Genomic DNA, 16,492 nt, shown 5'->3' on the forward strand with positions numbered 1-16,492 from the left:
TCGTTGAACTATGTAAGTAACGACGGAACTTGTGATGTTAGTTGGCTAATGATGCTTTTGGGAAACGCACCCCAGTTCAGTTGATGATACAGTTTAAAGTTATTAATAATGAAACATGAATGAATGAGAAAGAAAAGAGCTGAATGTGCTTGGTGTTAAAAAGAAATATTAAAAGCGCAATAACAAGCTGCGAAAGAGAACTGAATCCACTACTGACAGGATACTATCTGTGCGCTCGCTCCGTGTGGAACATGATTTGACAAGCATTCGGTTGTGCACCTAAACTGCCACAAGCATTAAAAAGCATTGTGAACACAGGAATATATTTCGAAGAATGTGGGAAACTGAACAATTCTGGGGCATCATTGACTTCCATTATTTTTTTATTTCTTTTCCCTACTATGGAAGTCAATGGTGCCCCAAAGCGGCTTGGTTACAACTTTCCTTCAAAATATCTTCCTTCGTGTTCAGTAGAACAAAGAAATTAATACAGGTTTGGAACAACTTGAGGGCAAGTGAATGATGACAGAATTTTCATTTTTGGGTGAACTATCCCTTTAATCAATAGGTGAAAAAAGGAAAAGAAAGAAAAATAAAATAAATAAGGGAAAAGGAAAATAATAATAATAATAATAAAAAAATGGCAATGGGGAAAAAATGATGAGGGGAACAAAATAAAGAATAAGGAAATACTAAGGAGGGAAGGGGGAATTAACAAATAAAATAAATGACAAGGAAGAAAATTAAATGACTAGAAAAAAAATACTAGAAACAGGCAAGATCCATCTCTTCATTCAATCCAGTAGGGGTTATTTGTTATTTATTTTATTTTCCCGTATTTTTTTATTTTTTGTAATCACCAACAACCTATTGATTAAGCACAGCTGGCAATTTGTAATTGTGACTATAGTAGATTGGTGTTGCTTTTTGTTCCATGAGCACTGAAGAAAGCATGAGCTGAAACGGCAAGTTTGCTGGCCAATTAAGAACAGGGATACCATGGTCCTTAAACCAGGTACTGGTAGCTTTGGCACTGTGTGCAGGTGCCAAGTCCTGTTGGAAAATGAAATCTGCATCTCCAAAAAGTTGGTCAGCAGCAGGAAGCATGAAGTGCTCTAAAACTTCCTGGTATACGGCTGCGTTGACCTTGGACCTCAGAAAACACAGTGGACCAACACCAGCAGATGACATGGCACCCCAAACCATCACTGACTGTGGAAACTTTACACTGGACCTCAAGCAACGTGGATTGTGTGCCTCCCCTCTCTTCCTCCGGACTCTGGGACCCTGATTTCCAAAGGAAATGCAAAATTTACTTTCATCAGAGAACATAACTTTGGACCACTCAGCAGCAGTCCAGTCCTTTTTGTCTTTAGACGCTTCTGACGCTGTCTGTTGTTCAAGAGTGGCTTGACACAAGGAATGCGACAGCTGAAACCCATGTCTTGCATACATCTGTGCGTAGTGGTTCTTGAAGCACTGACTCCAGCTGCAGTCCACTCTTTGTGAATCTCCCCCACATTTTTGAATGGGTTTTGTTTCACAATCCTCTCCAGGGTGCGGTTATCCCTATTGCTTGTACACTTTTTTTTCTACCACATCTTTTCCTTCCCTTCGCCTCTCTATTAATGTGCTTGGACACAGAGCTCTGTGAACAGCCAGCCTCTTTTGCAATGACCTTTTGTGTCTTGCCCTCCTTGTGCAAGATGTCAATGGTCGTCTTTTGGACAACTTTCAAGTCAGCAGTCTTCCCCATGACTGTGTAGCCTACAGAACTAGACTGAGAGACCATTTAAAGGCCTTTGCAGGTATTTTGAGTTAATTAGCTGATTAGAGTGTGGCACCAGGTGTCTTCAATAATGAACCTTTTCACAATATTCTAATTTTCTGAGATACTGAATTTGGGATTTTCCTTAGTTATAGTTGTTATAATCATCAAAATTAAAAGAAAGAAACATTTGAAATATATCAGTCTGTGTGTAATGAATGAATATAATATACAAGTTTCACTTTTTGAATGGAATTAGTGAAATAAATCAACATTTTGATGATATTCTAATTATATGACCAGCACCTGTATTTTTAGTGATAGACCCTTGCTTTAGTCTAATTGTATGTTTTTCAGTGTGCGGACAATTTTGGCTATTTGGTTGATCTAACTTTTTTGATTTACGCACATGAGAATGGACTGGTTATCTTTTCTTTTTGAGCAGATACTATATATATATATATATATATATATATATATATATATATATATATATATATATATATATATTATTTATATTGTGTAGGCTATTAGTCAAAGGAAATCAAAACCTTAAGTAATTTTGAGCTAAATTGTGTATATGTTAGTTTATACTCTGTACACACCCTTAAAATAATGTAATACTGAATTTGCATTTGCAAGAGGTGGGAGGAGCTGATTACACTGACTAGGGTGTGTTTTAGGTACTGCCTGTCCTCTTTTGGAGCTCTATTTAAGCAGCAGCCTGACCAAACACATTTCACTTTTCCAGCTTTGACCAGAACAGCTGCTCTTGAGAAGAAGTTCAGACTGCAGTCATCAATGTAAGTACGCTTTCTCTCACAGGCACTTGATTTAAGATGTAGCTAACAGTTTCTGAAACTGCATGAGATTATCCAACCCCATTTTCTGGCACCGCATAGGCTACAAAGGGGCTAAAGGCACAAATTAAAGGAACACTCAACTTTTTTTGAAAATAGGCTCATTTTCCAACTCCCCTAGAGTTAAACAGTTGAGTTTTACCATATTTGAATCCATTCAGCCGATCTCTGGGTCTGGCGGTACCACTTTTAGCATAGCTTAGCATAGTTCATTGAATCTGATTAGACCGTTAGCATCTCGCTCAAAAATGACCAAAGAGTTTCAATATTTTTCCTATTTAAAACTTGATTGTAGTTTTTCTGTAGTTACATCGTGTACTAAGACCAGAATGAGAGTATAGTTCCTAGCCATTAGTACACAATGTAACTACAGAAGAGTCAACTTTTAAATAGGAAAAATATCGAAACTCTTTTTGAAATTTGTTATTATTAATAGGCTATGTTAAAAAAATATTTAAGCCACAAAAAAAAAAAAAAATCTTATTCCAAAGTCTTTAAAATCCATTTACCGATATGTAAGCTCTCTTATTTTTGCTTAATGTTTCTATATATTTATTTTATTTTCCACTTGATCTCATTATCTCTTTACCCAATTCACATTTTGTGTTACCATATAAACTGTGTTTTGTAAATACAGTAAATGCCGGACAGTCATGGCAATAAAGCTTTATGACTATTTCTGAAGGTGCACTTGTGGGAAACTTATGGGAATTTAAAATTCTGGTATATACTTATTTATACACATTATGCTATTTAATTGAGCTAGTAAGTAATCGCCTATATGGGTCAATATAATAATAATAATAATAATAATAAAATATTAAGCAAAAAAGACACGATCAGTGAATGGTCTTACAAGGCTGTGGGATGGGAGATATAAAAATGTTTTCTTCTAAGCCTTTATTATTTTATGTTCTTACGCATTCTTAAAACATTTGTTGATAAACTTAAAAATGCTCTCTATAGGCACGATGTAAAATAGGCCTAATAGTATAATATAGGTTAATATGATCATTTCTTAATTCCACACTTTTTTTGGTCATCCTTAAATAAATATTAATTTATTAACCCCTTAAGTGTCACCGGCAGGCCGCTTGGTGCTCATTTTATTTGCATAAAAAATTTCAATAAAATGTCAGTGACACCCAGTGGCTATTTTTGGTACAGCGCCTAAACAAAATCTCCTAAACTTCAAATTTAGAGCTCAACTTGATTAGACATAACTTTCATTTGATAGCAAATTTAGAGTACAATATATTTGATAAAATATAAATTTTCTCAGTATAATTTTCCCATAATAACAAGAACACTAAAAGCCAAATAATTCCACTTACTATTGATTTAAAGAAAACTCAAATTAAATTTAACTGAATATTGTGTATTGGATGCACGTTAACGGTGATTTCTGCATATGAAGAGCACTCTAAATGAAAGCATGAACTTGTGCTATAGATATGCAGTACCAGGAGATTGGGTTGCAAACAACTACCACAGGACTACACAACAATAGCTGCTTTTCCACCATCGGGCCAAACCGTTCTCATTGCTTAATTGATCCATTCCATGCTGGAATGTTATTTTCCACTATGGAACTGATAACAGCACAATGTTATACAAATGTGTCTGTCATTGCCTAACAAGAGTTTACAGATGGTATGAAATATAAATTCACATCAAAACATTTCACACACATTTTCATTATTAAAAATCAGATAATCTATAGGTTGTATTTTTAAACAGACCAAATATTTTGGAAGTGAAATCTGAAAGGTAAATATTCGGCAGGCAATTTTCTGTCCATTTTATTTCCCTTTACAAATTCAGTTGTTCAAATTTGACACAAAATTCAACATTTCACATCCAGGAACTGCAGGAATAGACTGCTATTCCTGCAGTTCCTGGATGTGAAATGTTGAGTGCTGATTCATATTCTCCATTGGCTCAGGGTGTCTACAGATATGAATAAGTTAAATTTAAGACTTTTTAAGATCTTTTTAATACCACCTTACATGAAATTTAAGACCAAACCTGCGATGGAAATACACACACACACACACACACACACACACATATATATATATATATATATATATATATATATATATATATATATATATATATATATATATATATATATATATATATATATATATATATATATATACAGTGGGTACGGAAAGTATTCAGACCCCCTTAAATTTTTCACTCTTTGTTATATTGCAGCCATTTGCTAAAATCATTTAAGTTCATTTTTTTCCTCATTAATGTACACATAGCACCCCATATTGACAGAAAAACACAGAATTGTTGACATTTTTGCAGATTTATTAAAAAAGAAAAACTGAAATATCACATGGTCCTAAGTATTCAGACCCTTTGCTCAGTATTTAGTAGAAACACCCTTTTGATCTAATACAGCCATGAGTCTTTTTGGGAAAGATGCAACAAGTTTTTCACACCTGGATTTGGGGATCCTCTGCCATTCCTCCTTGCAGATCCTCTCCAGTTCTGTCAGGTTGGATGGTAAACGTTGGTGGACAGCCATTTTTAGGTCTCTCCAGAGATGCTCAATTGGGTTTAAGTCAGGGCTCTGGCTGGGCCATTCAAGAACAGTCACAGAGTTGTTGTGAAGCCACTCCTTCGTTATTTTAGCTGTGTGCTTAGGGTCATTGTCTTGTTGGAAGGTAAACCTTCGGCCCAGTCTGAGGTCCTGAGCACTCTGGAGAAGGTTTTCATCCAGGATATCCCTGTACTTGGCCGCATTCATCTTTCCCTCGATTGCAACCAGTCGTCCTGTCCCTGCAGCTGAAAAACACCCCCACAGCATGATGCTGCCACCACCATGCTTCACTGTTGGGACTGTATTGGACAGGTGATGAGCAGTGCCTGGTTTTCTCCACACATACCACTTAAAATTAAGGCCAAAAAGTTCTATCTTGGTCTCATCAGACCAGAGAATCTTATTTCTCACCATCTTGGCAAACTCCATGTGGGCTTTCATGTGTCTTGCACTGAGGAGAGGCTTTCGTCGGGCCACTCTGCCATAAAGCCCCGGCTGGTGGAGGGCTGCAGTGATGGTTGACTTTCTATAACTTTCTCCCATCTCCCGACTGCATCTCTGGAGCTCAGCCACAGTGATCTTTGGGTTCTTCTTTACCTCTCTCACCAAGGCTCTTCTCCCCCGATAGCTCAGTTTGGCCGGACGGCCAGCTCTAGGAAGGGTTTTTGTCGTCCCAAATGTCTTCCATTTAAGGATTATGGAGGCAACTGTGCTCTTAGGAACCTTAAGTGCAGCAGAAATTTTTTTGTAACCTTGGCCAGATCTGTGCCTTGCCACAATTCTGTCTCTGAGCTCTTCAGGCAGTTCCTTTGACCTCATGATTCTCATTTGCTCTGACATGCACTGTGAGCTGTAAGGTCTTATATAGACAGGTGTATGGCTTTCCTAATCAAGTCCAATCAGTATAATCAAACACAGCTGGACTCAAATGAAGGTGTAGAACCATCTCAAGGATGATCAGAAGAAATGGACAGCACCTGAGTTAAATATATGAGTGTCACAGCAAAGGGTCTGAATACTTAGGATCATGTGATATTTCAGTTTGTCTTTTTTAATAAATCTGCAAAAATGTCAACAATTCTGTGTTTTTCTGTCAATATGGGGTGCTGTGTGTACATTAATGAGGGAAAAAAATGAACTTAAATGATTTTAGCAAATGGCTGCAATATAACAAAGAGTGAAAAATTTAAGGGGGTCTGAATACTTTCCGTACCCACTGTATGTATAATATATATGTGTGTGTTTATTTATTTATTTATTTATTATCTACGGTGGCGCATTATGTAAATGTAAATTATGTTTGCAGCTGTAGGTTTATTGGCCTCGATGAATCTGAGACTCCAGGTCAGAGATTGTGTCTCAGACGGCATTAAAGGATTAGTTCACTTTCAAATTAAAATTTCCTGATAAAATGGTTGAAGGTCAAAATTACAGTTTCAGTGCAGCTTCAAAGCGTTCTACACAATCCCAGACGAGGAATAAGAGTCTTATCTAGAGAAACCATCACTCACTTTCTAAAAGAAATTTAAAATTAGATACGTTTTAACCATAAATGCTCATCTTGAACTAGCTCTCTTCTTCTTCTCTATTTGAATTCCAGCAGTGTAGACACTGCTAAGTGTATTACTGCCCTCCACAGGTCAAAGTTTGAACCAATTGTTATATACTTGCACTAGCATATTGCATATGACAATTTAGTTCAAACTTTAACCTGAGGAGGCTAAATTTTGTTATAATATTCATTCAAGTTAATTTTACTGCACAAATGCAGTTAAAAAAATAAGTGTTTAAAAGATTACATGTATTGGAAAAAATATTAAAAAGAAAATGTTAGCCACTAGAGATGTTCCGATACCCCTTTTCCATTCCCGATACCGATTCCGATACCTGAGCTCAGGGTATCGGCCGATACCGAGTACTGATCCGATACCAGGTTGCAGGGCTCTGAACCAAGGAACGAAAACGAAAACCGGAAACGAACGAAATTTTGACCGGAACGTAACCAGAAATGGAAACTGAATCAGATTTAATCGTTTTGAACAGAAACCATGGCCATTAACCGGTTAATAACATTATTTTTTTCGTTCTATTTAATATTTTGCTTTGGCAGTCAACCAATCACGAATTCAAATAGTACAGCCTATGCAAATGTGACGCTGACGCATCCAACGTGAGCGAAATGCCCGCGCTGACACTCTAAAGTGAGATATGCCCGCACTGACGCGCTCAGGCTCAGCTGTCATGTCATCATAGGTTAGGTAAGTTACAATGGCAATGCCCTGGCATTAGTTTTTCCGATGATATATGTCACCATTAGGCCTACATTTAAGTGAAAATGAATGTCAAGTAGGCTAATATGCAGCTTGTTGTGCGTTTTGAAACCAGCGAAAATTACAGGATATGTAAAACATGAGTTCACACAACGCCACATCACGCACATCCAGCGGTTCAGAATAAAACTATAGGCTAACATAACACATATACAACAAAAGGGAATATTTAGGCCTATAGGCTACGCGAAATATTTCACCATATAATTAGGTCTAACGTTACATATTAACAAAACGAAAGTGGTTCATTGTGGCGCACTCCAGCGATCTAGGAAAGGAAACAGACATTCTGCTTGTTTTCGTTATTTAAATGTCTTTTGTAAATGTATGAATTATGTCTGGCTTTTAAATTACGACCATAAACCATAAATTACGGAGTACAGTTTAGGAAAAAACGTTCCAGTGGTCGCAACGGCGCCTCATGCGCACGCACACAAATTCTTGCATTGCTTACTTGATATCGCAGCTCAGCTGTTAAATATTAAAATAAAAAACAATCAACCAAACATATAAAACTTAACACTGCTCAATCCAATTCTGTAATACAATCTGCCATCCTGTGACCACCGCCTGACTGTGCTGTTATGTGAAGGATGATGTCGATAATGCGAGTGAAGTACAAAGCTTACATAATAAATAGCCTAATAGTTTAGTATTCGTCTCGAAAAGGAAACAGTGCCGAATGAGAAAGGTATGCTTCAGATTCACTTAATTAATTCGTTTAGTATCTTATTTAGTTTTATTTCTAATAAATAACCCTGTTTTTCACTTCTTCGCTGCTCTAAACAGTGGTTGCTTATGGCAACACAGCACAACTTCCTGTGTTTGCATTCTGAGCCGCCAAGAAGAATTGAGTTCCGATTTGCTGCGATAAGCAAAGATAGCGGGCACAACTAGATATTGTTTAAGAAAATGGTATCGGATCGGTACATGAGTTTAATTACTCGCCGATACCGATGCTAGAATTTTTTCTGGTATCGGTGGTATTTCCGATACTAGTATCGGAATCGGAACAACCCTATTAGCCACATATTGCCAATCTAGAGAAATACAGCCTAAAATAGCCTAAAGTTTGTCAATATTCTTAATTAATATTCATGAATATTAGCTGGTTATTTAGAATGATTAGAAATAAAATCAATAGGGATTGACTTAATGTAGGCCTATGTATTGTTCATGTATACAAACAGTTATTAAATAGATATGGGCCTAACCTTTTTAAATGCCTCATTTGGGGCTGAGCCCCCCTAATATTGAAATAATTGACCCTGCTCCAAACATGTTTTTGCGCATGTGAAGGATGCTGTTTTGGGACATGAAAGCATTGTTTAACAACATAATAGGCGTAAATATATTTTAACGTCCAAGTGCTAATAAAGTTTCGGTTTAAATAAATTTTTTTAGGCTTTTAAATAAATATTGTTTGTAATGAATGCCACTATAATTTGTTTATGATTATTTTATACTTTTTATAACATTTTTCAGTCTTGTTTTGTATTGAATACCATTAAGGATTTGTTGTGGAAATAACCTAATAGCATATACATGTTTATAGCTTAATGCTTGTGTAATGTATAGCTTAAGACAGTGACATAAAAGACCAAACTCAGTAAACATCATACTAATAAATCATACTATGTACAGCAAAGCAGATGAGCCCAGAATATGAACGCAATTCGTTTAATTAGCCTACGTTAATTGTTTTTCTCTTATAGAAAACCGTTATAAAGAAAAAGCTTAACGTCGCTTAATGTACCCTACTAAGTGATAGGCTATTAAAAGATCAAATTCTGGATGAACAAATTTTTCTGTGTATTATGCTTTATTAGTACAGCATTTAATATGGGCTACACATTTATCTGGACATCGCTCATTGTGTCTACCTTTATACATTGTTTAAATTAATATGTTAACTATAGCCTACACATTTATGAAATTACTTAACTTGTACAAGTCACTTTTGATAACAGATTACTCCAAATTGTAATGTTGACATGCATTTCCTATAAAGCTGCTCTAAAACTATAGGCCTATGTATTGTGAAAAGCGCTATACAGATAAATGTGAATTGAATTGATAAACTGATCTAGGCTATAGGAGCTCATTTATAGATCAGATAAAGGTATTTTTCGCACACATCATGTACAAAAGATGTCGTTTTAACGATATATCTCATTTTTACGAGAAAAGATGTCGTTTTAACGACATATCTCGTTTTTACGAGAAAAGATGTCGTTTTAATGACATGTCTCGTTTTTACGAGAGAAGATGTCGTTTTAATGACATAACATCTCGTTTTTACGAGAAAAGATGTAGTTTTAATGACGTCTCGTTTTTACGAGAAAAGATGTCGTTTTAATGACGTCTCGTTTTTACAAGAAAAGATGTAGTTTTAATGACGTCTTGTTTTTACGAGAAAAGATGTAGTTTTAATGACGTCTCATTTTTACGAGAAAAGATGTAGTTTTAATGACATAACATCTCGTTTTTACAAGAAAAGATGTAGTTTTAATGACGTCTCGTTTTTACGAGAAAAGATGTAGTTTTAATGACATCTCGTTTTTACGAGAAAAGATGTAGTTTTAATGACGTCTCATTTTTACGAGAAAAGATGTAGTTTTAATGACATAACATCTAGTTTTTACAAGAAAAGATGTAGTTTTAATGACATAACATCTCGTTTTTACGAGAAAAGCTGTAGTTTTAATGACGTCTCGTTTTTACGAGAAAAGATGTAGTTTTAATGACGTCTCATTTTTACGAGAAAAGATGTAGTTTTAATGACATAACATCTCGTTTTTACGAGAAAAGATGTCGTTTTAATGACATATCTCGTTTTTACGAGAAAAGATGTAGTTTTAATGACATAACATCTCGTTTTTATGAGAAAAGATGTCGTTTTAATGACATATCTCGTTTTTACGAGAAAAGATGTCGTTTTAATGACGTCTCGTTTTTACGAGAAAAGATGTCGTTTTAATGACATGTCTCGTTTTTACGAGAAAAGATGTAGTTTTAATGACGTCTCATTTTTACGAGAAAAGATGTAGTTTTAATGACATATCTCGTTTTTACAAGAAAAGATGTAGTTTTAATGACGTCTCGTTTTTACGAGAAAAGATGTAGTTTTAATGACATATCTCGTTTTTACAAGAAAAGATGTAGTTTTAATGACGTCTCATTTTTACGAGAAAAGATGTAGTTTTAATGACATATCTCGTTTTTACGAGAAAAGATGTCGTTTTAATGACATAACATCTCGTTTTTACGAGAAAAGATGTAGTTTTAATGACATATCTCGTTTTTACGAGAAAAGATGTCGTTTTAATGACATAACATCTCGTTTTTACGAGAAAAGATGTAGTTTTAATGACGTCTCATTTTTACGAGAAAAGATGTAGTTTTAATGACGTCTCATTTTTACGAGAAAAGATGTAGTTTTAATGACATATCTCGTTTTTACAAGAAAAGATGTAGTTTTAATGACGTCTCGTTTTTACGAGAAAATATGTCGTTTTAATGATATAACATCTCGTTTTTACGATAAAAGATGTAGTTTTAATGACATGTCTCGTTTTTACGAGAAAAGATGTAGTTTTAATGACACATCTCGTTAGTACGACATAATTGAGTGGAAAAAATATTATGTATGTGGCAGCAATGCGTCACCGTAATTATCACATTAAAATATGTCTTATATTGTAATAATACATACTATTGTTCTGTATAAATAAAAACCATTTAATAACCATGATAATAATTCATATATTATATAATATATTAAATGTATTAATAGAATTGTTATTATTAAAGTACCTGTGAAAAGTTTTTTAAACCAAGAAAATTACTTTCTGCTCTTGATTGAAAAAGTTTTATAACTTTAATTGTAAGCATTAATCTGTATTTAATTTTTGCAATGAAGACTATGCAGTGTTATTTTATATTATTTACTTACCTGAATTAAAACCAACTTAACCTGAAAAACTTAGTTTCATAGTTTTCCTGTTGTTTGCAATTTGTTATTTTATTACTGACTTTTTACTAAGTGTTTTTTTTTGTTGTTTTTTTTTTTTTTTTATGAAAATAAAACTTTACGTTGAAGAAAAGTAGATTTTTGTTTGTGCTGTCAATTATAGTTCTTAGAAAATCGGAATTGGCAAAAAAACGAGTCTGACGCCTACATGAACATTTTCAGTTGGTTTTATGACTGCAAGTCTTTAAAAAAGTCTTAAGTCTTTAAATTCTATTGAGCTTTGAATTATTGCATATTTTGTGTATGAGTATACAGTAAGTGAAATACATAGCAATACTTGCATATGATTTGACAGTTTTTTATTCAGTTTTTAAAAACTTAAAAGGTGTGCATTATACCTGACACCTGTGACCTGCACGATCACTTTACAGTTGGTTTTATGACTGTAAGTCATTCTCTTAAAATGCTACTGTTGCTTATAGAAATGTGTGTAGAAACGAATGTAACTTTAGAGATGGCCCCTAAATTTGCGAATCTCGAACGTTCAACGTCAAGCCAACTTTATGGCCAGTATTACACTCAGAAGCGCTTACTTTTATATTCTGAATGCATCTGCTTGCCTGTAGCCTATAGTATAGCTTACATCAGCAATAAGGTGTGTGTTTGGTCTTTTACATCACTGTACTAGTCCATTAGGCTACATTAAGTGTTTTATATGTCCCCACAACGGGGAATCCTGGAGTGTGACGTATGAGGGAAACTCCAGTACTGCAGCACAGCGCCGCAACATAAAGCAATATATAGCTTCCTCAGATGTAATATTTTATCTGCGCATCAATGTTGGGGACGGGAATAACTAGTGGTGTAATGGTACACAAAACCCACGGTTCGGTACGTACCTCGGTTCGGTACAGCAGGTGGGGAGAAAACTAAACATAAAATTGGTCCTTTTTATGTTAAACAGTAGTTTACTGAACAAATTATGTCTGTTTTTAAATATATTAAATTCAATTTTTTCCTCAAGGACAAAAAAATTATCTCTGCTAATGCTATAAACTATGAAGGGAGCCCTTACTTGAACAGTTGGCTACTATAATATTAAAGGTTAACAACAGAGCAAAACTGTTAGCCTTAATTCAATCACTATTTATTTTTAGATATAATAATCAACACTCAAATACCAAATTGTGTGCAAACCTGTAAACTGCACATAAGGCAGCTTTTGCATTAACTTCAAAATCTAATTATAAAATTATGTTTTACTCCAATTCGTTGTTGAAATATAATCATTTATATACAGTAATTTTCAGGACAGATTTATTTAAACATACATTTTAAATTATCAAGACATCACTAACAGATTAAGTAAAATATAATGAATATATAGGCTAATACAGTGCATATATGAAGCCAAAGAGTTCATTTCTCTGGCGAACTAATAAGCTGTGGACTATGGCTTTTCTGAGGTAAATGCTACGTGACATTGGCTATTGTTTACAAGCTGTTTTATTGACGTCTTTCCACCGTTGAAACACTGATTGAGCGATTACAAGAGATATGACTGTTTCAGTAAGTTGTACTGTATCTTTCAACATACCTTCAGATGTTCATTCATGTTCAGGCTATTCTCCATCCGTTTTTTGAATTAATGAATGAACGACTCTCTAGCCGTTGCACTGGTCTTCGTTAACAGCCGCTTGCACCACCTGCTGGTGAGGAAGACTAACAGCCGATGGAGATTATGCATCGGCAATCGAGTGCTATTCCTGCAGTTTCCGGATGTGCAATGTTGAATTTTCTGTTGAATTTGAACCACTGAATTTGTGAAAGTGAATTTGTAAAGCAAAATAAAATGAAAATTGCCTGTCGAATATTAAAAGTTGTATTTTTAAACTGACCAAACATCTTGAAATCTGAAAGGTGAATATAAATGATAGACTTTTTAATAATGAAAATGTGTGCGAAATATTCAACCATGTTGAATTTCAGCCCATATAAATGCAAGCCCTAAAAATACAATGCATTAAAATGCAAGCATTTTTTTTTAAATTAGTGCAATTCAACAAGCTGTTTTGTATCAAAAACTTTTGCCATTATTCTACTTCCATGGAATCCTGAGTGGCCATATCACTGCATGCATGGTTAGCCAACAGTGCTGAGCATTCTGGGCTGAGAATTGTTTTTAATCATGTCGTAGCTAAACAAGCTTGACTGGAAAATAACCAAAGCCATTACTTAGAACCATTCGGCCTGTGGAAAAGCATATTTCCAAACATGTGCATTGGCTCGTTTTGCTTACACTCAAAGGTCATTAGGCTCTCAGGCAAGATCCCAATTGGTCAGTCACTGATGTGACATTGAATGTGACTGACTGAAAGGGAACTGCACATTTTGCATGATTGCCTATCCAGACACGCCTGATTCAATTCACAGTGTAGAGACCTGAAGACCCCAAAAGGATGGGTCAGTTAAAAAAAGTAATCCAACATGTACAGTTGTTGTGTCTCCACAATCTGGGGTGGGAAACATGGCAAGAAAGTATATAGTTGATGTTAATTCTGATCTGTGTTTATTATTTTCAGATCTATTTCATTCAAAGATGCCCTACCCAACAACTCTACATATAATTGGCGGACAAGGAGGTCGTCCATTTTCATTTACTGGTGAGAACAACGGTGCCAGTTTAGAGAAGATCGGGGTTTGGGTTGGAGGATGGCAGGTGAAGGCTGTCAGGGTTTGGCTTTCAGATGGGAGAGTTCAAACTTTTGGAGAACCAGCTGGAGATCCTCAAGAGTACAAGTTCCAGCCTGGTGAGTGTTTTGCCTCACTGTCCTTGTGGGGGAACGGAGCAGGAACACGTCTTGGAGCTATCAAATTCACAACCAGTCTTGGGGGAAGATTCTTTGCAAAGATGACAAGCTGGGGTTTACAAAAAGAATATATCATGGATGTCGGCTCTGGATATTGTTTGGGAGTTGTAGGAAGAGCTGGTGCCGACATTGACAGCATGGGATTCATGTTTCTCAATAAAGTTCAATCAACAGTTCTTACCGATGTCAACTATCCCACTATCAATCAACTGATACCAAACGTGGCAGTAGAAGAAATAAAAAAAGTCACTTATAGGAATGACTCCTCCGTCACTCAAGAACAAAAAGTTGAATCCTCAAAGAAAATAACCAAAACATCTTCATGGTCTGTGAGTCCAAGTTTGTCAGCAACATTTAGTATGGAAGTGTACGCTGGGATTCCAGTGATTGCAGAAGTTACAACAGGATACAGTGTTAGTGTTGGACTTGAAAGCACTTACAGTCTGGAGTATTCAGAAGAGAGAACCGAAACTCTGTCTACTGATATTGATGTGCCACCCAGGAAGAAGGTGGAAGTTAACATCACCATTGGAAGAGCCACTTTTGACCTGCCTTACACTGGCACAGTGCAGATCACCTGCACGAATGGCAGTATGTTAAAGTACGAAACCCAGGGCACATACAAAGGCGTCACTTACACTGATATCAAAGTGGAGACTAAGGAATCTGATCTGTAATGTTAAGACAGATTAAAAAAAGGAAACACAAGTTCTTTGATTACTTCTAATTTTGTCAATCATGTATCAATTGTTTTACATTTAGGCCAAATTGTTTGGTGTTTTTTGGTGGTTGGGTGTTTCCCCTGTGTGTGTGCGTGTATACACACAAAAGTTGCTGTTTTCAAATAGTCTTATATGATACCAAAACACAAATATTCATATAGATTCATACTTTGTGTAATCACTTTAAAATAAACTCTAGAAACAGGTTCTGTAATAATGTTTTTTAAATGAGATTTAATAAAATAAAATATATATATATTAAAATAAACCCTGTGTTACAAGCAATGTTTCCTGGAATTATTTTCTTGCTGCGCAAAGCTTATCTCTATTGAGTGGACTTTTCGGCCACATGAGCAAAAATATTGCTGGATTCAGACCTGTACATACACACAAAAAGTGGATACATCATGTAGTTGTAACTTTAATGTGCGATTTCTATTTGATTTGACAATGTAGTGATATAAAGCCACGTTTCTGAAAAGAAGCGATTCAGGTTTATCAACCCAAACAAAACCACTCCTCTCCTCATTGCTCCACCTCCAAAACTCACACTCTAGTCCTAACCACCCTGCTCCGAGTCGGTGTCGAACCGCAGCCCGTCCGCTGCTGGCATGCGAGGCGAGTGCACTATCAATGACACCTCATTCTCTAGTGGTTGTCAGCACACCTTTCAAAGCCTTTTCATTAAAATTATAGACATGGTTCCATCCAACTCTGAAAAAGAAGAAAAACAAAAAATGTGATATTTTAGATATGCCTGAGGCCGGAAATGACAGTTGGCAGACTCAAAAATTTAGACTTGGAACATGTTTGCTCAAATTATTTTTAGAGCCATCAGACTTCTGAAGAGTCAAGACTTAGTGCAAACTCAATGAAGCTAAGAAATTTAATTACAGATGCAGTGAGCACCAAAGACAAGAAGTAGCTTGCAACAGAGTCTTTCCAACAGCTTTGAAAATGGATTTTGAAATTTGAACACTGTAACCCGCATGACAGACTGGCACGACAAAATAGCAAAAATGGCATTGAGAGGTAACAAATCAAAACTTATTTTAGGAACATTTTAGGTCCTTAATCTAGCACATCAGAGAAGATCTTGGTCTTCAGTGTTTAAACTGTGTTAAATAGCTTGTCACCATCTAATTCCAGAAATGACTTCTGCAGTACTTCAAATCTGTAGTCCACAATAACTCTACTAAATTTTGCTTTAACTCTACTAAACTGACACGTTTGAGAGCAGAGAATACTGACATAAATAATACAAAAAATACAAACATAAAAATGTAAATAAATAAATCATTTTATAAATAGAAAAAATTAATAGACATATTTAAGTGCTTATTTAATTTGTTTTAAAACATAAAATAGAAAAATTAAATTGTAAATTAATAAATGATTTATTACATTCA

General features: G+C 35.3%; 1 protein-coding gene across 1 annotated transcript; it reads left to right on the forward strand.

Moving 5' to 3' along the window:
* The first annotated feature begins 2,412 nt into the window (after window positions 1–2,412).
* LOC125246478 (aerolysin-like protein) lies at window positions 2,413–16,165 on the forward strand. The gene is made up of 2 exons (XM_048157462.1): window positions 2,413–2,571; window positions 14,074–16,165. The coding sequence occupies exon 2, from the start codon at window positions 14,091–14,093 to the stop codon at window positions 15,036–15,038; it is 948 nt and encodes a 315-aa protein (XP_048013419.1). The 5' UTR covers window positions 2,413–2,571; window positions 14,074–14,090; the 3' UTR covers window positions 15,039–16,165.
* The last annotated feature ends 327 nt before the right edge of the window (window positions 16,166–16,492 follow it).

Source organism: Megalobrama amblycephala, linkage group LG14 (assembly GCF_018812025.1).
Source record: "Megalobrama amblycephala isolate DHTTF-2021 linkage group LG14, ASM1881202v1, whole genome shotgun sequence".
Classification (NCBI taxonomy): domain Eukaryota; kingdom Metazoa; phylum Chordata; class Actinopteri; order Cypriniformes; family Xenocyprididae; genus Megalobrama; species Megalobrama amblycephala.